Genomic DNA, 22,910 nt, shown 5'->3' with positions numbered 1-22,910 from the left:
GCTATTGTGAATCATGCTGCAGTAAACATGGGAGGGCACATACACTTTTGATATATTGTTTTTATTTCCTTTGGATATATACCCAGAAGTGGGATTACTGGGTCATTGGTAGTTGTATTTTTAATTTTTTGAGGAGCCTTTAAGTTGTAACTTAGTGGGTTCACCAAGTTACATTCCCAGCAGGGCAAAGGGTTCCCTTTCTTTGGTGTGCTCATTGACACTTGTTATCTTTTGTCTTGATGAAAGTCATTCGAAATGCTGTATCAGTTTTGTTTTCTACTGTAGGTTCTCCCTTCTTCAATTGCAACCTTTGTATCCCAACTGTTAGTCTTAGTACAGTGTCTTGTACCTAAGTCTTGTAGCTAACAATGAGTGTACATATTCTGTGCATCTGTTAACCACTTACCTAATTTAATTTTCACAATAATGCTAGGTAGGAAGTACAATTTGAGACTTCTTATAAATGAGGAGATGGAAGCTTCAGAGAAAACAAACCAGTTGCTGACACAAGTAGGTAGTGGAGACTGAAGCCCATAAGTAGCAGACCGCGCGGGTAGAAGTAAGAGTGAAAAGAACACCTCTTTGGTGATGGTAATAGGGTTAGAGTGTTAGTAAAAGCAAGGAAGCAGGAATTTAATTGCAGGGCCCAGTGCTGGGGAGTACAATACAAGTAGAACTGGTTTTTGCCCTCAGAGCTGCAATTAGTCCTATTTGGAAGAGTGAGATTAACATCTGAAATAATTAGAAAATGAGCATTGTTTAATTAGAGGTCAAGGGTGAGGTTTGTATGAGTTGGAAAGAATCATGAAGGAACTAGTAATTAACTTAAGCCTCAAAAGAGAAGTAGAGTTTAGGAAGGTAGTTTAGCAAACCAGGTTTTGGATCAGTGTACTGTACAAATCACTTAGGCTTACTTTCTTCCCTTTCTTCCTTCTCCCCCCCCCCCTTTCTTCCTTTCTTTTTATTTTTTAATTTTATTTTTTAAAAATATTTATTTATTCATGAGAGACACAGAGAGAGAGAGGCAAAGAGAGAGGCAGAGACACAGGCAGAGGGAGAAGCAGGCTCCATGCAGGAAGCCCGACGTGGGACTTGATCCTGGGTCTCCAGGGTCTCCAGGATCACTCCTTGGGCCGAAGGTGCACTAAATTGCTGAGCCACCCGGGCTGCCCTCTTTCTTTCTTTTTAAAGATTTTATTTATTTATTTGAGAAAGGGTGAGTGTGGGGGAGGGACAAGGGGAGAGAGGGAGCATACACTGACCAGGGAGCCCGACATGGGGCTCAATCCCAGGACCCAAGATCATGACCTGATCAGAAGGAAGACACCTAACAAACTGAGCCACCCAGGTGCTCCTATAGAGTGTTTCTGTCATGTGATGGGGTATCTGTTCTCCTGTTTCTAATCTCACCAACTGTCCTCAACCTGAGCTTTTTATTTTAAAATAATTTCAGATTTAGAGAAATTTTGCAAGAATAGATCAAAGAATTCCTGAATATCCATCACGTGTATTCCTCAAATGCTAACATTTAACCATATTTTTTTATCATTTTCTCTTTTTACATATACTATTTTTTTCTGAACCCTTTTAGAGTGTCCTGAAAGCACAATATTCCTTTACCTAAAAACTTTTAAATAGTTATTTCCTAAAAGCAAAGACTTAAAAAAAAAAAAGGTAGACTGCCAATGCAGGGCTTGAACTCACAACCCTGAGATCAAGACCTGGGCTGAAGTCAGACACGTAGCTGATTGAGCCACCCAAGCACCCCAAAGACATTTTCTTAGTGATTGCAGTACCATTATCAAAATTGGGAAAGTAGGGCAGCCCGGGTGGCTCAGCGGTTTAGCACCACCTTCAACCCAGGGTGTGATCCTGGAGACCCGGGATGAGTCCCACGTCGGGCTCCCTGCATGGAGCCTGCTTCTCCCTCTGCCTGTGTCTCTGCCTCTCTCTTTCTCTCCCTCATGAATAAATAAAATCTTAAAAAAAAATTGGGAAAGTAGTGTTGGTGCAGTCTTAATAGTGAAGCTACAGACCTTACTCAAATTTTGCCAGTTGTCTCAATGCCTATTAGAGCAAATAAAAATTTTTTTTTCTCATCAGAGATTTAATCCGGGAACTCAGGTTGCATTTAACTCCGGTGCATTTTGTTTTTGTTTTGTTTTGTTTTTGCATTTAGTTTTCATGTTCATTTAGTCACCTGCATTCTGGAAGCTTCTCAGTCTTTGTTTTCGAAGGCCTTAATATTTTTTAGAGGGTACAGGCTAGTTATTCGGTAGGATGTCTTTTAGTCCATATTTGTGTGATGTTTTTTCTCGATTGGGTTCAGGTTAATGCATTTTTGGCAGGAATAGCGCAGAACCGGATGTTGTGTGTTCAGTAGTGTGTCCTGTCAGGAAGTGCGTGACATTCATTTATCCCATTACTGGTGATCGTAACTTCAATTACTTGGTTAGGGTGATACATGTCAGGTTTGTAAATGCTTTTGTAGTTAATAATTATTGATGGGAGAACTTTGAGACTATGTAAAATACTTTGTTTTTCATTAGGATTCCTGCCTGAGTCAATGGATCGCCAAATAGTGACTTTCCACGGCCCATCATTTTTTCTACATTAGTCGACATTCTGCCTCAAGATCTTTCCCTTTACCCTGTTCATTCATCCATCCATTCATTTATTAATATCAGTAAGAACTCATGGATTCTTAATAATATTCTATTCAATGGATAATAATCCTTTATTTGCCTTATTTTGTTGCTCAGATTATGGGGCCAGTGGAAACCCCCTTTTAGGGCTCAGCTCTTACTCTTTGAAGAGATCCAGACTATTTATCATTGGATGACACACTGCTCTCTCTGTCCTATTTTCCATTCATTCTTAAGGGAAAGATACACTGACTCTTCACTCCCACCTGTGCCTCTAGAGATAAGCTTTCTGTCTATGCTTTATGGCTCAAAATCCCATAGTTTCTAGAAATATACAGTATTGTTGCCATCCTTTCTTTTGTCCTTTTTGCTCCACATATTCCTGCCACAAATATTCTTATTTATGTATGTGTTTCCAGAATTTCTTTATGCAAATACAAACACATGGGGATATATATTTTTATGTTTCTTCCTTTTAACACAAAACATAGTATACTGAACCTCAGAGTTTTCTTCCAGTTAACTTCACACCTTCCTGATCCTTTCTGTCCAGAACATAGAGGTCATCTTTGTTTTATAGTTGTATAAATTCCATTTTATGGATGCATCACTTTTATTGAACTCCTTCAGTATTTGTGGAGATTAAACTACCTGTGACTGGAAACTAGCCTCTTTTGTGCCATCCCCTCTGCCACCACTTTCTCTGTTACTTTTATTCCTTGACCCCTTTTCTACCTGCAAATAATTACTAGTATGTATATACGTATGTATGTATGTATTTTAAAGATTTTATTTATTCATGAGAGACAGAGAGAGGCAGAGACACAGGCAGAGGGGGGAAGCAGGGTCCATGCATGGAGCCCGATATGGGACTTGATCCTGGGACTTTGGGATCATGCCCTGAGCCGAAGGCAGAGGCTAAACTGCTGAGCCACCCAGGCATCCCTAGTTGTCTTTATTTTTAAGGTTTCATTTTTATTGTCATCTTTGTATCACTGCCAAAGGTTTTGAAAAGCATCTCCAAACCCCTGATTTCATTCTTACCTATTCTCCTGCAGCTGAGTTTCCATCTGTACCATGTGGCGAGGTCATAGTTCTGACGATTACCAGTGACTTTGTACTGTGTGGTGCTAGACTGGCTTTGGTGATTAATTTACATGTAGGAGGGCGAGAAGGACAAAAAGAGAAGGGAGGATTGGCAAGCAGCTAGAAAAGGGGAAGCAGGAAGGCTAGGAGAAAATAGAATAGAGTGTAAGGGGAAAAGTAGGAGAAGAGCATTTTTGGCAGAAGATATGAAATGTATTTTCATAACCAGCTTGTCACATACAGCTGGCTTCTGCATGGTGATGAGCTGGCTTGTGGTACATTGCTGACTGATAGGCCAGTTGGGCCCTCTGGAACGCTGCCCCGTCTTCTGTTTCGTAAAACAAGATATAACCCCTTGTCCCATTATGGCATGATCAGTTTCAACAGCAGAGCCTCCATTTAAAAATGTTTGCTTTCTAAAACCTGGAGTTGTCATTAACCTATCTCTCCTGTCATTCTTATTAATACCGTCAACTATTCTAGTTTCTTAAGATTACTTTGGTGTTATTCTTTGCTTTTCATTTCCAGTCCAGTCCACCATTGTGGCTGAGGATGTTACACATTTACTCGAATTAGTACACTAGGTTTCTATCCCTGTTTATTAGCAGGTTGTGTCCTACTTTTACCTAGCTATTCCTCCCTTTTTCTTTCCCTGTCAGTACTGCTCCCTGAAATCACCATGCTGACCATTCTCCCTGCTTTACTGGTGTCCATCTCTGCTCCCTTGCCTGAAAAGGCCCACCTTTATCTGTAGAAGACTCTTCAAGAAGATCAACTTACTGCTCCTTGAAGACTTCCGTAGCTCTAACAGCTCATGTGCATATCTTACTTTCCTGTACTTGCTTACAGCCTCTGCCAAATGATTGCTTGTTTCCTTATTTAGGTGTGTTCAGTTGTTTCTACAAAATTCTAGTTTAAAATCATGTTTTCTGCTTAGGTTTTCCTAGTGCCAGAGACTGCTTGGCTTGTAGGAATTCCTAAGCAAGTTTTATTGTTTCATTGACTAAACATTGTATAAGTTATCACTAAATGGTTTTGGATGCAGAGTCAGCTCATCCACGTAACTTTGAGGGTCTGCTTCTCAACTGTACTGTGGAAAAAGTGTACTTTTTAATGGGATTTTTTTTCCCTAACAAATGATATACTGATCTGAATAGTGTGACCTTCTCAGGAGTGTGTCCTAGAGATCTTTATCTGTAAAGCTGTTTGTTAGGTGGTCCCCAAGATCACCCTCAGGTTTGATGATTCACTGGGTTTCAACATACAGCTGTACTCATGGCTATGATCTATTACATCAAAAGTATCAGAAAAGGCACATTGAACAAAATGCAGAGGAAACTAGGTGTCTGTTGCCAAGAGTTCTCTCCCTGTCATGTCACACAAGACATGCTTAATTTGTCTAGCATCAAATTATGACAACATGTGTAAGACATCTACCATGAAAGCTCATTAGAAATTCAGGTTTCTTTTAGGGGCCGGTCACATAGGCACCCTCTGTCTAACATGTACCAACATTCCAGATTCCCAAAGGGAAAGGTTTTCAGCATAAACTGTATTGTTTGTATAGTTTACCCTTATCATTTAGGGAATGATGGGAACCTCTCTGAAATCCAGCTGCCTTGACACCAAGCCAAGGGCTGACCTTTGTAAGGATCACAGTCTCAGACCTGCTGTGTTAACTCTTTTCTGCATGCCATGGAAATCTACAAGCCTCCTTCCATTTCTTAACCTGCTGTGTAGGATTCTATGGTATGAGTATATTATGGTTTAACTTTTCTCTGTTGATTGGCTTTTAGGCTATTTTACAGGATCTGTTTTTGTACAATTTCTTTTTTTTTTGGGCTTAGATTGGAATTGATGGATCATAGCATAGTGACATTTGAAAATCTGATATTAGATACTTCCAACTTCTTCACTGGTGGACTCTAGAAGTCCATACTTCAACAGCAGCTTACAAAAGTACCCTTTGAAAGTGATTACTTTTTTTTAGTTTTTAAAAAGATTTTTATTAAAAAAAAAGATTTTTATTTATTTATTTTGACAGAGAAAGGGAAGAGCACAAGTAGGCACAATGGCAGGCAGAGGGAGAGGGAGAAGCAGACTCCCCACTCAGTAGGGAGCCTGACATGGGGCTAGATCTCAGGACTCTGAGATCATGACCTGAGCCAAAGGCAGAGGCTTAACTGACTGACCCACCCCTGTACCCTGGAAGTGATTACTTCTAATGATATTCCTGTTGGGAATGTAGGAAAAACTGACCCATCAAGCACCGAGAAGAGCAGGACAAGGAAGGGCATTCTAGATCCCAGCTGTGCACTTGTCTTACCCATTCTCTTCCTGCTCCCAAGACTGTTCTGACACTCTTTTGCTTCTTCCTCTCTCTAATCTCTCTCCTTATTGCCTTTAATCATATGTTTGGAGGCTTGTAATTTTTTTGTCTTTTATTACAGATAATTTCAAACGTACATAGATTAGAACAGAACTGAATAAGGAAGCTACGTGCACCCATTTCAGCAATTGCCAACATTTTGTCAATCATGTTGCATTTTTCTCTTTTCCTTTTTTGAGGAATGGGGTGGGGCCTGGAGTAGTGAAAGCAAATCCTGGGCTTTAGGGTATTTTAAACATTTCTTTGGTAGTAATTTACAAAAATAACATACATGTTAACATTTCAAATTGAGATGTACTTTTTATTAAAGGTTGTGTATTTAAGTAATATCTATACCCAGCATGGGACTTGAACAGTCTCCACCCTGAGATCGAGTCACACACTTCTGACTGAGCCAGCCAGGAGCCCCCAAGATGCACTTTTTATTTATTTTATTTTTTTAATTTTTTAAAAGATTTTATTTATTTATTCATGAGAGACACAGAGAGAGAGAGAGAGACAGCGACACAGGCAGAAGGAGAAGCAGGCTCCATGCAGGGAGCCTGATGTGGGACTCGATCCTGGGACTCCGGGATCACGCCCTGGGCTGAAGGCAGGCACTCAACCACTGAGCCACCCAGGAGTCCCAAGATGCACTTTTTAAAAAAAATTAATTTCTCTAAATACTTGGTTCAGTTGTGAGGTTACTTGTGAGGTTACTCTGTTCCTAGTTCAGGAGGATGTTTCCTTGTGTCTTTTTCTCTAAATTTGTATAAAGTTGTTCAAACACATACAAACAGCTTGAAAAAAGTATGGGATAACATTCACATTTCTGCAATTTGCTTTTCCTTTTTTTAAAAAAAGGAATATTCTGCCGTGGCTGGCTGGCTCAGTCGGTGGAGCCTGGGACTCCTGGTCTTAGGGTTGTGGGTTTAAGCCCCACATTAGGTGTAGTGATTATAGTGATTAATTTAAAAAATAGTACAATCTTTATAATAGAATAAACATTTAAATTAATATAAAATCTTTAAAAATTTTTAAATAAAACCTTTAAAAATTAAAAAATCTTAAACTTTTTTAAAATTAAAAGATCTTCAAAAGATTTTTAAAAAGAATATTCCTTCAAATCAATAAACAGATCAACTCCTTTTCGATACAAAATGCTCTGCTATGCCATAGAATAGCCATTTCTTCATTAACAGACATTTCGTTTTTCTGCTTTTCAGCCCTTGTGAACCTTGCAGTGAACTTTGAATTGCACATGGCCTTGCATACTAGGAGTTTATCACCTTCAGATACATTCTGCTGAATAAGTTGGCTAACTACCACGTGTATAACTTGTTAAAACTCTTACCACAATACTTTCCAAAAGATTATAATAGTTTTTCACCAGCAATATAAGAGAACCTTTTAGCTGTCATTCTTGTTAGCACTAGGTATTATTATTATTTTTTTTTTAAAGATTTTATTTATTCATGAGAGACACAGAGAGAGAGAGAGGCAGACAGGCGGAGGGAGAAGCAGGCTCCATGCCCCGGGAGCCCGATGTGGGATTCGATCCCGGGTCTCCAGGATCAGGCCCTGGGCTGAAGGCGGCACTAAACCTCTGAGCCACCAGGGCTGCCCAGCACTAGGTATTATTACTCTTGAACATTTTTGCCAGTAAAATTAGAAAAACAAAAGTATAACATTATAATTTCATTTTTTAAATTTGCATTTACCGAAAAGAAAAATTTGTTTTTAAAAATAATATTTAGAAGTTTGATACTAGCAAATATAAATTTGGTTCACTACTAGGAAATCCATCAACACAATTAATCATTAGCCATCAAAAGATGAAAAGCATATAACCGTTTCAGTAGATACAAGAAAGAAATCCAACAAAGTATTGCAGGCACCCCTGACCAAATCTCCCAGCAAACCAGAACCTGAGAACAGCCTTTTACTTTTTAAAATATTAACATTTACTCATTTAATGTTAATGCTTGAAAATTTTAATATTTAAATTTTTTTTAAATTTTTATTTATTTATGATAGTCACACAGAGAGAGAGGGGCAGAGACATAGGCGGAGGGGAGGCCCTGGGCCAAAGGCAGGTGCTAAACCGCTGCGCCACCCAGGGATCCCTAATATTTAATTTTTTAATGCTATCATTCACACATGGTTCAGAAATTAAAATATATGAAGAGGTTTGTATAGTGAAAGCCATGCTCCCATCCCTCACCTGCCTAGTTCCTCCCTCCTCCTCACAGTCACTATTTGTTTCTGAGTAGTTCCTTTTTTTTCCCTGAGGAGTTCTTTTATAGTCAGTTTGTACACGTACAGGGAAATGGGAGTGCATATCCTCTCCCTTGCTTTTTACACAGATGATAGCATACTGTGTACTCTGTCATGCATCTGACATTTTCCATGATGAATTTTTCCTAAAGGACAGGCTTTTTTGCTCACTTCTGGTGGCATTCTAGCTACCTTCCCCTGCCTCTTGCCTCAGATATTGAACTCCTCAGATATGAGACCTTACAGCCACGCACTAGCTGTATCTAGTTGTTTCTCCCACGTCACCATCCCATAGACATTCACAAAAGAAATGCTGCAGTTGCTCTCAAAGATCACCAGTGCCTGGTCTCCTCTTGTTGAGACCAGCTGCTCAGTCTTTGTCTTTGTTTTTTGTTTGTTTGTTTGTTTGTTTTTCCTCTTGCTCCTGATAACACAGCTATGGTTCTTGTAACTCTAATATCTTGTCTTTCCTGCAGTACATTTTACCATATTGGTAGATTACCTTCTTGTAAAAGGTGGAAGGAAATAAGGAAAGGATTGTGGAGGCATGCAGTCTGGGGAAAGATATACTAGAAGATCTATCAGTTTAATATGTCTAAAGCAAAAGGTTTTGTTCTCTGTGACTCCTGAAAGGAGCTGGTACTTTACTGTGGGAGGTTTCATGCTGTAGAGGAAAGACCAGGACATTGAGAACCTTGATTTGAATCTTGACTTCTCCCTATAGCTATATGACCTTGGACAATTGATTTCACTTTTCTGTGTTTCAGTCTTTTCATCTGTAAAAGGGTAACATCTTTATCATTTTTTAAAAAGTGATAATGAAATGGGAAAATATACATGAAGTGCCCAGAATAGTCTCTGATGTTCATTTTTTTATAGAGGGGTATAGAGAGGCGGGGGGTGGGGGGGTGGGTAGAGAGAATCTTAAGTAGGTTCCACACTCAGCATGGAGCCTGATGTGGGACATTGCACAATTCTGAGTCAAGACCTGAGTTGAAACCAAGATCGAATGCTTAACTGGCTGAGCTACCCAGGTACCCTTAGTCACATTAAAAAGGGGGGGGGGGGTTATTTATTTATTTATCCATGGGAGACACAGAGAGAGAGAGAGAGAGAGATAGGCAGAGGAGAAGCAGGCTCCCTGCAGAGATCCGGATGCAGAACTTGATCCCAGGACCCTGGACCCAAGGAAGATGCTCAACCACTGAGCCACCCAGGTGCCCTAGTCACTGACATTTTAATCACTCTGAGGTTTCTTCTCATTCCTAGTTCCAGAACTTACAGATTTGAGGTGCCCTGCTAGTAACCTTCAAGGAATGAATGATTGCTGACTGAAATGTTACGTTGTGGAGCATTTGTCCAATATGGTGAACCACATAGATCTATCAGATCCATCAGCCTTTCCTCCTTCTGATAGATATGTAAATGTTAGGAGTCAGATGTCTTAAGTGACTCTACTAGCATTTAAATCCCAAAAGCTTGGGACACCTGGGTGGCTCAGTGGTTGGGCGGCTGCCTTCATCTCAGGGCGTGATCCTGGGGTTCCAGGATGGAGTCCCACATCGGCTTTCTCCCTCTGCCTGTGTCTCTGCCTCTCTCTGTGTGTTTGTCGTGAATAAATAAATAAAATCTTAAAAAAAAAATCCCAAAAGCCAAAGTGTTTGGGTACAGGTGTTTTGGCCCAGGTGGGTATATTTATATATTTTTCCACTTGGCTTTCTGGAGGAGGAGATGTGAGTTAGGTGTGGGCAGTTGGCTGTTGTGACAGTACTGAAGAATAGAACTTTTCCCTCTCTTTAGAATATCAGCTGAGACTGTAGTATTCCCTTGAGAACTATGTGCTGCATCTTCTTTTTTTTTTTTTTTTGTGCTGCATCTTCTAAGTACTAAAGCCACCATTTGGGGCCTGGAAAACACTTGCTAACCTCATCAAAAAGCCTTCAAAATGAAAAATGAGAAGAGAGAAAAAACTCCAGGTAAATAGTAAGGGAGCATGCCATAGGGCAGAATTACAGTGACAAGAAGATTGGACAAAGACCTGTGTCTGTAATTCACGGGAGGGCACCCCCGTGCTGAAGATTCCTGATGTTTCTGCATAATAAGTGCCCATAAAATCTTGATAAAAGGGACGCCTGGATGGCCCAGCGGTTGAGCGCCTGCCTTCAGCCCAGGGCATGATCCTGGAGTCTCCGGATCGAGTCCCCGGATTGAGTCCCACGTTGGGCTTCCTGCATGGAGCCTGCTTCTCCCTCTGCCTGTGTCTCTGCCTCTCTCTGTGTGTCTTTGCCTCTCTTTCTCCCTCTGTCTCTCATGAATAAGTAAATAAAATCTTTTTTATTTTTTTATTTTTATTTTTTTATTTATGATAGTCACACACAGAGAGAGAGAGAAAGGCAGAGACACAGGCAGAGGGAGAAGCAGGCTCCATGCACCGGGAGCCCGACGTGGGATTCGATCCCGGGTCTCCAGGATCGCGCCCTGGGCCAAAGGCAGGCGCCAAACCGCTGCGCCACCCAGGGATCCCAATAAAATCTTTTTAAAAAAATCTTGATAAAAGTAAAGACAGTAAAAAAAAAAAAAAAAAAAAAAAAAAAGTAAAGTCAGTCATGAGTGCCACTGAGAACTGGTGAGAGGAGTTTATAACTAGGCATTTGAGTGCTTACTAGAGGCACTGTGTTAAGTAAGCACTCCTCATTCAATCTGTACAAAAATGTTACGAAGTACAGAAATTATCTCCAATTTTAAGGAAGACACTGAGGCTATAGAAGGTTAAATAGTTAGAGCTGGTAATCTGCTCTTGATGGAGGACAGGACAGTGACATAAGTTCATGTGTTTACTGATTATACTGTTAATCATATGCCATGGCTAGTTCCATCCCTGACTTAGTCGGGATCACAGTGCGTGGGCTTGCTCACTCTACTTGCCTCCCTGACACAGAAGAGGCGCGAGAGTGAGTCATGGTTGTAGTTGGCATGAGTCTGTTTTGCTACTCTGTTAGCCACATGGCAGTTCTACTTGGAACAAAATGACAACGGAATATAGCAACAGTTCTACTCTCTTTCCAATTTCTGACTAAAGTTAGTGGTCACATACTCAACTTTGCTGGATTACTATCAATCATTCACAGTGTCACTCGTTCTGGTTTTCACTGCCTACCTGCAGCTCCTCTCAGGGTGTCCCATCAGCTAAGCCAGCTGCAGTTCAGCATGATGTCACTGCACTCCAGTTTCCCACATATTTGCTTGTCTCTGATTCTCTCTTCTGCATCCCCAGTGCCACCTGCATTTTGGCCTCAGTAAACTATTTGCAGTTCCCCAAAATGTCTACTTCATGTTCCTTGAACCTTACCTTGTCTGCCCCGTATTTATAATATTCTCTCCAGGAAGCTTCCTCAGGACAATTAGGTAGTTCCTCTTTATGTATTGATTTTCTTCAACTATCTGGTTTTTGGTGTCTGTTGATATTGTGGATAAAGGTTTACGTTCTAGAATCTAGGGTGATTGATGTAGGTAACTAGAGTGAGTTTCCTCTAACTTGGCTCATTTCTGTAGATATTTCTGCCTTGACTGGAATGGCTGGCCTGCAGCTCTGTATCTGAGAAGTGTGGTGATTGGAAGGCTTCGCTTCAGGGTATGATGGAAGTATCACCACTGATACTTTCCAATAAAGACTTTGATCTGGGCCACAAAACCCTTGCAGGAGCCTTGCCTGCCTCCTGCCCAGGTCTGGTTCCTTTAGAGAGTGTTTTTCTGCTTTTAGGCTGGATTCAAGTTCAGCTGCTATAGTGTGGCCATGTATTCACGGGGATGGAGAGTGGGTAGGAGATATTGAATAGTTTGGCCTTTCTATTCGTCAGGCAGTCTCTTTGCTCCGTGTCTATTTCTGCTTTTCCTGCTCTGTTGGAACCTCTCTGGAGCTCCACCAGAGGATGGCACGTACCTCCATTCAAGACTTCTCTCGGGTTGTAGCTTTCTTTGCTTTTGCATATGCCTCAGCTCTGAAGAGATAGATTACCTTTTTTCCTATCATTTCAGTAAGGGGGAGTGGAAAGGAAGAGGCAGTCCCATTTGCCCAGTCTCTCATTTTGAAATCCTGAACCAGGGGTTCTGTTGACAACTCTGAGCTTTTCTGATCTTTAGAATTGAAACAGACTTGTATAATAAGTGTATTATTGATTCTCATGTATTGATAGAATGGTTTGGAATGTTTATAGAATATGAAATTAATGTAAAGCTGAAATGCATGATATTTTTATGAATAACTTGTGTTTTGAAAAAATAATAGTTTTTTAGAGCAAGGAAAGCCAAAGATACCCCAGATACTTGGGGAGAGAGGGTTGTGGGGAGGTCTGAGGCATTGCTCCTAGCTATTAATTGATGATTGGCGTGAGAAGCAAGGTAACTCTGGCTTACACAAGATTTACATTCTAGAATTGGAGGGAGTAGCTTGTTTCCTAGAGTAAAATTTGCTAATTTTAGGTTGTCTTCCTTGACTTGACATGAAGATAAAAGCTCTGCTACTTGTGACTTGACTAAAGCAAAGTACAAAATAGCAGCCCCAGAGTTAGACTGAGGTTGCAGGTTGTGCTTTATTTCAGTGAATGATGAAAAGAGTAATTTGTCATGTCTTTATTTCTAATAAGAGTGAAAATGAATCTGTATGCAACATTATTTTTATTTCTTAATACATTCTGGGAAAGTTAATTGCAACTGTGTGGTTCAGGGATTTAGTGCAAGAAGAAGAACAGTTGATGGAAGAAAAGAAAAAGAAAAAAGACGACAAGAAAAAGAAGGAAGCTGCTCAAAAGAAGGTAGTATATATGTATAAACTATCTATTAAGCAGTCTAAACAGATTTAAAAAGAAAACTACTCTTATTGGATCTTTTAAAGCATTTGATTGTATGTTTTAACTTTAGTGGAGATTCATTTTAATATTTAATGTTTCTGATTATGCATATGTAGTAACTTGCCAAGTGTGTACAATTTAATGCATAGTTATTTAATCTTGCCGATAGTTTTTTCAAAGGTAAGTGCTTTATATAAGTAATGAGCTGTTCCTAGGTTCTCATATACATCTCTCTCTACTTGAGAAGAACATGGAATTTGTAGCTGCATAGAGAGCTGCATTGAAATCTGGCTCTCCCACATAGTGTACTACATGGTGTGTCCTTAAACTTTATTTAGCCTCTCTGGGCCTTAGTTTCCTTATGTTTTGTAAAATGAGAATTTAAACGAGATAATACACAATGCACATAGTAGGAAATAAGGTGTCAGTTTCCTTTTCACTTTTTGTTTAGTACCTGGGCTGATTTCAAGAATTTGCTACTTACGTTAAGATATTTGAAAATAAGCCTGAGGTGTAATTTGCTACAGAGGGTCTCTAGAAGGTACATAGTCAGAAGCTGTAATCAGAACAATACAAACTGTGGAAAGAGAAAAGATTATGTTCTTAATTATAAAGTTTTTGTTTGTTTTTACAAATTCTGAATCCTGATTACAGCTGGGCACTCATCTCCTACTGTATCAAGGTTTCAAGGACCTTAAAAATTTTTTTAAAGACCCAGTGAAATTACTATTATACTCTTACATTCCATTAACAGCTCTGACTTTAATTTCTAACCTTTTGTGCCAGGCACTGTGTTATAGCTGCACACTTACCTCCACATTATTTAATAGGGAAAAATAGCATCCAAATCTGTGGTAGGTAGGGAGCTGTTGAAGCACAGAGAACTGCTTTCACTCCACCTGGAATGGGGCCGATGGAAGGGAAAATTGTCTTAGAGTAGAAGTTAGCCAAGTGAACCAGGAGTGGAATAAAACGGGATTGCAAGCTGAGTCAACCCAACGATACTCAACCTGCAGCCTTAGAAGAGTATGAGCTTTGATTGGGGGTGAGGGGCAGGACGCCAAGGGCAGAAGTATCAGAGGGTGAAACTGCAGAGGGTGGTGGTAGGCTGTGGACTCTTCTCCGGGTTTCAGCTATTAGGTGTTGGGGAAAACACTGAAGGCCTTTCAGTCGACTGAGGTAAAAGTTTGTGTTTGAGAATGTTTACTTTAGCAAACCGTGGGCTTGGATTGGAAGAAGTAGAAACTAGAGGCTCGGATGCTAGTAGAGGGACTGTGGAAAGAACGCACAGAGTTTGTTGGAAGGATATGAAAGGAGAGGGACTTCAATTGACGCTCAGGTTCCAGACTGAGTGATGGGAGTACATCTCAGGAGCAGTTAACCAGATTAGGGAATAGAAAGGGAGAAAGAGAATTTTGTCCTGGAGTGCTGAGCTGACCGCATGATCAGCGAGTGCTGGGGAAGGGTAGATTACAGAGCTCTGGACAATCGAGGGTGAAGAGGTGATAGGTGACCCTTGGCATTTGGCCTTTTGCCTGCTCTCAGAAGTGACTGGGAGGGATGCATCTGTAATTGTCACAATCAGGCTTTGGAATAGGTTTCTAGTATGTAGTTTTGGCATTGCCAATACCATAGATCTCTGTGAGAGGCCTGTTGACACAGGTTGGTGTTTGCCATGTTGTGATCAGTCTTTAGCTGAGAATTTGTTGTGGAAAAAGTTTTATCTTCTTTAAGTTAAAGTTGGGAGAAGGTTCTGAGACTCTTGGTCTTTGGTGTGAAGACCATTTACTGAGTGATAGGGACATGCTAGGAAACTTCAGAGACTTGTAAGAAGATACATAGGTATACTTTATGTAGAATTGGTAGTGTGGCAAGCATCTGAGTGTTGACATTAGACCTGTTGATTCCTGCTTCTAAGGAATTCAGAATGTAGCTGTTAGGTTGTCTACGAAATGGCTAGAGAAGAAGCCTAAGGTACTACATAATGCGTGTTTCTTTAGATTTTACCCTATTTACTAAGGAAATTCTGAAAAAGGGAGGGGAGTCACTGGAATGATTTCTTTAAAAGTTACATTTTTAAAAGGAGTGATGTAAGTAAAAATATTTAGGGTTGTAACAAATACAAATAATGGCTCTAATTGCCAAGGCTCATCTTTATGGTCTTTCATATAACCAAATCTCTGACTCACCAAGTCAGTGTCTTTAACATGAGAATGATGACTTTTGTGCCATTTGGCCTCTGAAGTGACAGCTTTTCATATTCTTTCCCACTCCATCCCTGCCTCACCCCATTCCAGTCTCTCACCCTAACCATGTCCTACTGGAATCATCACAGAGGCTTAGCGATAACAGAGAGTGTTTTCTTTTTCTTCAGCCAGATCTTCAGCATTGGTAGGGTATTCCTGTGTATCCTGTAGACACAGTAATATCTGGCCACTGAACACAATATAAAGGAAATTTAATACCTCGAATAAATGTTAAGTGTAGGAGGGTAGACTGCCACTGTAAATAAGACTGTTCTTCAAATTCCAAATAATCAGCTTACAACTGAATTTGAATAACACACATTGGTGAAGTAAGGACAGCTGGTATTTCTATAGGCTGTTACCAAATAGCTATTAAAAAACAAAACAAAACAAAAAAGAATCCCAAGTTGGCATGCTTACAGCCCATATGAAAGATTGTGAGTCACAAGACTTTTAAGACAAGTTTCCTTAAGCTTGTTTTTTGTCTGTGGTAGGAGCCAGCAGGTGTATACAGGTAGGTGGCAGACATCTACATAAGCCAGGTAGGCAGGCCCATTTATATGAATGTTGGAACATAAACTCACTATGATAAAAACAATCTGCCTGTTTTATGTAATGTATGCATATGTTTAAAAAAAAAACCCTATTTTTATTTCTGAAAAAGACTTCAGATAACTATCTGTTCTGATCTATTCATTTTAGGTAGAAGGAGCCCAAGCATTAAAATGAGTTAAGTGGCCAACCATGTTTTTGTCAGAGTGACAGAACTGGGAATAGGATAGGAAGCTTCTTAGACCCCCAGCTGACACTTTTCCAAAACTAGATGCCATGGTGTTTCCTTTGTACTTTTTTTTTTAAAGATTTTATTTTTAAGTAATCTCTAGACCCCGTGTGGGGATCAAACTCACAACCCTGAAATTCAGAGTCACACGTTCCACCAAGTGAGCCAGCTGGGTGCCCCTGTCCTTTATACTTATTTTTCACCACCTAAAGGTGAACTTTTTTTTTTAAAGCTGCAAATAATAAAACGTAATTTCTGTAAAGCATTTAAGAGATCTTTATGCTGTGTACAGAAACATAGTTCCTGGAGGCCATTGTGATATTTTTAAGGAATTCAAATTCAGATTACAGGTTATTTTCTATTTTAAATAATAACCAGGTAACACAACTCCTATAAATGATGAGACACCAGCAAGGCTCACTGTAATGTTTTTATTATGGTAGTTTTTTAAAAATTTTGTCTACTTAAACATAAATTTAAGTATTTAAATTCCTCTTTCAAGAAATTTTACACAAATTTTATATATTTTCATGACATTTCAGCCTCAGTACATCTCTCACAACGAGATCAGTGACTGGATGGCTCTATTTTTAATTTTGTTACTTGAAAAGCTTTTGATTTCATATCTAAGAATCAGGGCTATTGTCTTCTAAGTCCAAGGCTTAGGAAATAAGGAATTTAGCTTCTATACTTAAAAAAAAGGGGCAACAGTGGTAGCAGTGGCTTGTTACCATGGATTTGTCTCCAGGATCTGTTTTTAGATGAAGTATCTAGAAGGAATCTAGAGAAAAATGTTGTGAGGAGGGGAAAAGAGGTTGAGAAATAGATTAATTAGAGAGGGATAATTTAGTATAACCTTTAAGCATGTAATTGTAGTTCCTAGAAAGCAAATAATGGTTGAGGGGCCAAAGGGAAGCAGCAATACAAATTGGGATCTTTCAGTGTTGAGAATGCTTTAAAGTTAGTGTTTATGAGTATTTCTGTTACTGTGTTAGGAGCTAAAGGGATTGTTACAGGCTTTGTGGATTTAAATGTACTCAGTTTGGGTTTAAGGGAGACTTACATTATAGGAAACTTCCAACTTTCATTCCTCTTTTCTGGAATTTTAGTATTAATCATCATGTCTCCCAAAGGCCATGCATGTTGTTCTGAGACTAGGGATCATGTTCAGTGTGCAAATAGCAAACTTTCTCAGTAGCCTGGGTGGTAAGGTAACATAACCAGGCTGGAGCACTACAGTCCTCTAGGGCAGCCAAGTGTTCTCTTACAGTCCTGCCCCCGATTTCAGCTGACATGTCTCAGTTCCCTTTTTAAAAAACAAAAAAACAAAAAAACAAAAAAATAAAAAAATAAAAATAAAAAACAAACAAACAAAAAAAACCTGCCATATGCAGCGGTCTAAGGTCTAGGCTGAGTGCTGCTTGCTAAGAAATCCTGGAAAAGCTTTCTGACTCCTAATTATCTCATTCAAAATGGATGAATTGAGCCATCAATTCTTTATTCCTGATACTAGTTATTAATACCTAGCACTGTGAGATATGGTAGATGATTTGGAAAAGAAAAAAGAAATGGGACATGGGAACCTGGAGTGTGTTTCAGTTGGGCCATTTCCCAGGGTGAAAAGACTAAGCCAGGGCACCAGCACATGTGGTTGGTGACAGCAGCAGCAGCAACAACAATTAATACCTCTTGAATGCTTCCTGCATGCCTGGCAGGGTCCTTAAGGCCACCCTCCACCTACCCCCCACCCCTAGCTCTTCATGAATTCAGTCCATCTAGGCTCACAACAGCTTCGGGATAGGTGTTTTTGTTTTTGTTTTTGTTTTTTAAGGTTTTATTTATCCATGAGAGGCACAGAGAGAGAGAGAGAGGGAGAGAGGCAGAGACACCAGGCAGAGGGAGAAGCAGGCTCCATGCAGGGAGCCCGATGCGGGACTCGATCCTGTGTCTCCAGGATCAGGCCCTGGGCTGAAGGCAGCGCTAAACCGCTGAGCCACCCGGGCTGCCAGGGGTAGGTGTTTTTGTTCCTGTCTTATAGATGAGGAAACTGAGCTTTAGGGAAGTTAACTAATTTTGACCAAGGTCACATAGTGTTAAATGGTGGAGGCAGGATTCAGAGTCTGGCTTCAGACACTGAGCTCTTAGCCACTCAAGTACGCTTAGGGATTGAGGGGTTGGGACAAGTGGTGCAGAGCCTGACAGAAACAAAGAACATGGCATTCTGTGTGTCTACCACTTGTCTGATACCTTTCTTCATGAAGCAAGGCAATTGTAGTAATTGCATGTGGAATCACAGCTTTTTTTTTTTTTTTTTTTTAAGCAGGCTCTATACCCAACGTGGGGCTCAAACTCATGACCCTGAGATCAAGAGTCACATGCTCCACCAACTGAGCCAGCCAGATACCTCTGTTTTTGTTTTTGTTTTTAAGAAAAAAAAGTCAATATGGAAATAATCTCACTTCTAGATTTGACAGATTCCTTTATAATTCTGTTGTACAAGAGGATCTACAGTGATACCTAACATTTGAATAATGTTGTAAAAAAAAAAAAAATCTTTCTGTGTTGTAGTTGAGCCTCATAATAGCCCTGAAAGGTAAGCAATACAGTCCCTGCCAGCCCCCTCGATTTGAGGAATAAGGAAACTGAGACCCATAGGGTTTAAATGATAAGGTCATATAAAAGTAAAAAAGAAATGATAGTTAGTTTTAACATATTTTATGTAACCAAACATATCTAACATGTTAATTTTCTAACATGTAATCCGTAGCAAATATTGTTAATGAGATATTTTACCTTTTTTTAGTGCTAAAAAGTAGAAATCTGGTATTTTACACATAGCAGTTTGGACTCCGTTTACTTCAGGGGTTGGTAGCAACATATGAACATGGCTACCATTTTGAACAGTGTAGACAAATACTCTTAAAATCACTGAGCCTGTTTGGAAAATTACCCTTTTAATGGTTTGAGTAATATGCTATGTTCCTGGTCCAATCCACAAAGACTTTTTTTTTTTTTTTTTTTTTCCCCACAAAGACTTATTTTAAAGAAGAGTCACTTGCTGAGTTCTGTTTCCTCTTAACCTGTTAGGAGCTCTTGGGTTCTATTATTCACATACCTTCAGTATACTAGTCAATATTCTGATGGGCAAACACCTTGGATGTCTTCTCGGTGCCATTCTCTGTAGATGACAGAATAATGCTTGAAGTTGACTGTTGTTCTGAAGCAACGTGGAGTTGTTTTAGAGTTGTTTTACAGAGGGAGTTGGAGAGTATGTGTCCTTGAGAACAACCCTATCTTGGGAGTTAGTAATGTGGTTATGGCTTCTGTGTATTGTAACTTAGTTTCCTTTGGAAGTAAACTATGGGAGAGACCAGGAGAGTTAAAAAAAAAAAAAAAAAAAAAAAGATTTTCAGCATGCAGAATGATTTTTGAGCTAAAATGTTTTGGCTTCAGAAAATTATGTATCTTATTGTTTGACCTTAGTACTCCTCATAAAGTATTCATATACCAGGTTCTCTCTAATAAGACGGTTTTTCTACCATCAGATTTTAAAAACAGTTTCTCCAGAAGTACATTAAGTGTTCCAGTAGTTGACTGGTCTTTTGCCATTGTCCTTCCATCAATTTTTTTTTTTAAATTTTTGAATCATATAAAGTAAAAGATGGGCCTCCATTATTTAACATTACACTAGTGCTCTAAAACTTGGTGAAGTAGCTCACCACCTAGACTGACTCTCTGGCTCACCAGGGAAAGATTGGTGTGGCTTCACGATCAGGGTAATTGCCATGTAGTCTCCTGCCATCTAGTTCTATAATGATCTGATTCAAAAAATGATATTTTTAATAGCAATAATTTAATACAACTAAGCAGAATTATCATGCCCCATGGCACTTAAGGAAGGCTTTATCTATATTTAGGAACAATTCTTGGTTTTTCAGCTACAATTATTCAGTCTTTCCTCACCTCCCTGCCTGTCCTTATATCTTTTATTTTTAGGACTCCATGCAATTGGCTTTAACTAAAAAGTTGATTTTTGCTTGTGGCCTCGGTCTATAACCAGTTTTTTCCTTTTGGGGCACTTGAAGTTTGAGTGAGGTACCTTGAGGCAGCCCTGCTGCCCTCAAGCCCTGCTCCTTGTTATGCCAGAGAGAGTGGATGACAGGGTAGGCGTGGGAAAGGAGCATTTGCATCAATTTAACTTCTGAACACGGTAATTTCAATGAATTGTCAGATGCTTCAGAAGTGACGGATAGGTTTGAAATTTTTTCCCACTCAGTAATACATAAAAGTTAACTACATTTAAGTGAAAGAGCAGCCTAACTTCCTGGAGTTAAATTTATTACTGATTTGGCAAAGTGTTTATATTCAGCTTCTCTTCCAGAAAACCTAATTCACTTTTTATCACTTGAAATAAGAATTTTTGAATCCATTTAAACTTAAGCAAAATTCAGTAGATCCATTTAATGTTAAAGGTGACAGCTATAGAAAAATCATTTAAAAACTTACTGAGAAAAGTCCAGTGCCATTATTATTTACTGTCATACAATGAGGTCTTCTCTGCTTTGTATCTAAAGAAACACTTCAAACATTTTTCATTAATAAACATTGTTATCAGAGACAATGGGGCACATCTGTGGGAAAAGCATGCTTTCTTTGCATATCTTTTCCTATGCAGTTCATCTAAATGACAAATTCCTTATTTAATAAAAGTGTATATGTCTTATATAATATATATGAACATTTTATCATAACAATCCATTTCTTTCAGTTTCATATTTACATTGTTTTTTGTTTGTTTGTTTGTTTTTAGGCCACTGAACAAAAAATCAAAGGTACGTTGTTTAAAGCTATTTTTATCTTTTTTTTTTTTTTCATTAAAGTAAGGTTGTTGATATGCATTTTTATTCACCTCCAGGATTGGGAGAGCGAAGAGCATGAAAGAACAGAGGGGTGGGGACAGACTTCTTCAGTGACATCACCTTGGAGTCATCTCTTGGGGTTAATGTTTTACCATGGTGTATATTACCACTTTTAAAATAATACCACCTTGAGACCTACCATAACTGTATGCTAGGTTGGACACCACTTCCTGACATACTCTTGATTTGAGCCTTTGAGCACGTGTACCTTCCCTTAAGTCTTCCACGTGAAAGTCTTGTCTGGGATTATGCCGTCCTTTGCGTTATTTCTTGGTCTCTGTATACAGTTGTCCCCCACCCTGATACCCACTCTATAATTACTGAGAATAGTAGATTGCTAACTTGATGGTCATTTTACCAGGCTGCACAGCTCCCGGTACACATCAAACAGGAGCCTTCAGGCTGCTGAGGAAACAGGAACATCATTCTTCTCAGATCCTGAATCAGGAATTCTTCACCCTCCCAGGAGCTGACTGCTTGATAATGAAAGGTGTAGGGCTCTCAGATGCTGAATTTGTTAGGCTTGAAGATTCTGAATTTTTTACATGTAGCTGTATCAGAAGTATAAAGTCTGCGTTTGATTGAGATATGTAGCCAGTACTGCCTATTTTTATTTGAGGTCAGCATTCATTAAGGTAACATTAGGTGCAAGTGTGTAAGAGTGAATAAGACCAGCCTTAGCTTTTTTTTTTTTTTTAAGATTTTATTTATTCATGAGAGACACACAGAGAGAGAGAGGGGCAGAGACACAGGCAGAGGGAGGAGCAGGCTCCATGCAGGGAGCCTGACGTGGGACTTGATCCCGAGTCTCCAGGATCAGGCCCTGGGCTGAAGGCAGTGCTAAACCTCTGAGCCACCCGGGCTGCCCCCTAGCTTATATATATATTTTTTATAATTATTATTATTTTTTTTATTTATGATAGTCACAGAGAGAGAGAGAGGCAGAGACACAGGCAGAGAGAGAATCAGGCCCCATGCACTGGGAGCCCGATGTGGGATTCGATCCCGGGTCTCCAGGATCGCGCCCCTGGGCCAAAGGCAGGCGCCAAACCGCTGCGCCACCCAGGGATCCCCCCTTAGCTTATATTTTATTGGAGGAAGTGGCAATAGAAGGACCCACCTAAACACATCGTAGTATAATTATTTCATTTGCTTCAGGTAACAATGCCGTTGTACTGGAGCACAGAGTGATGAGTAGCTTATTTGACACAGGGGGCTAAGGAAAGTCCTTGAGATTATGAATCTTAAAAGATGAAACAGCCAATCCAAGAAAGGATGAAATGGCAGAAGAATCAATCAACATGATTGAAGATAGATAAGAAATAATGTGGTGATATTTGCAGTGGATATTCTTAGAGCATTAAATATCCAGCAATATGTAGGTTGGGTAGAAGGACTTTTCTGAAGAGATACGTAGGGGTTGGGTCAAAGAAGTCCTTATATATGCTCTGTGTACCAAGGAACTTGGACTCTGTTTTATAGACAATTAAGAGCCATTGAAGAGTTTAAGCAGAAGAGTGACATGTGTTTTTTTTTTTTGGTCCTTTCTTAAAAGCTGTCAGTCACTGTGCATGGAAAGTGTTGGCTGAAAGATGGGGCTAAGAGAAGAAAGGCACTCTGGGCAGAGAAAGGTCAATAAGAGGAGGGAATATTCAGAAAATAAGTGGGGTGATGAGGGGAAGTGACAGGATATAGGTCTGAGGTAGGGGGAAATGTAGGGCCTCATGTGGTTAGAGGGGAG

The 22,910-nt window shown here is 39.7% G+C and overlaps 1 protein-coding gene across 20 annotated transcripts in view; it reads left to right on the top strand.

Annotated features, from left to right (window-relative positions):
* TNRC6A (trinucleotide repeat containing adaptor 6A) overlaps positions 1 to 22,910 on the top strand; it is a 107,385-nt gene that overhangs the window by 11,256 nt on the left and 73,219 nt on the right. For 17 of the 20 annotated variants that reach the window (XR_007411228.1, XR_007411227.1, XM_025416148.3 and 14 more), the window contains exons 3-4: positions 13,100 to 13,187; positions 21,061 to 21,082. The exons of the other annotated variants lie outside the window; for them this stretch is intronic. Coding sequence is in view for 15 of the 17 variants with exons in the window: in XM_025416146.3 (XP_025271931.1) it covers positions 13,100 to 13,187; positions 21,061 to 21,082 (110 nt within the window). In the remaining 2 variants the exon portion in view is untranslated. The remainder of the gene's footprint in view (positions 1 to 13,099; positions 13,188 to 21,060; positions 21,083 to 22,910) is intronic. 20 annotated transcript variants of the gene reach the window in all.

The sequence above is a fragment of the Canis lupus genome, chromosome 6, assembly GCF_003254725.2.
Source record: "Canis lupus dingo isolate Sandy chromosome 6, ASM325472v2, whole genome shotgun sequence".
NCBI lineage: Eukaryota > Metazoa > Chordata > Mammalia > Carnivora > Canidae > Canis > Canis lupus.
The sequence above is the reverse complement of the archived record's forward strand: the minus strand, read 5'-3'. Positions and strand labels throughout refer to the sequence as shown.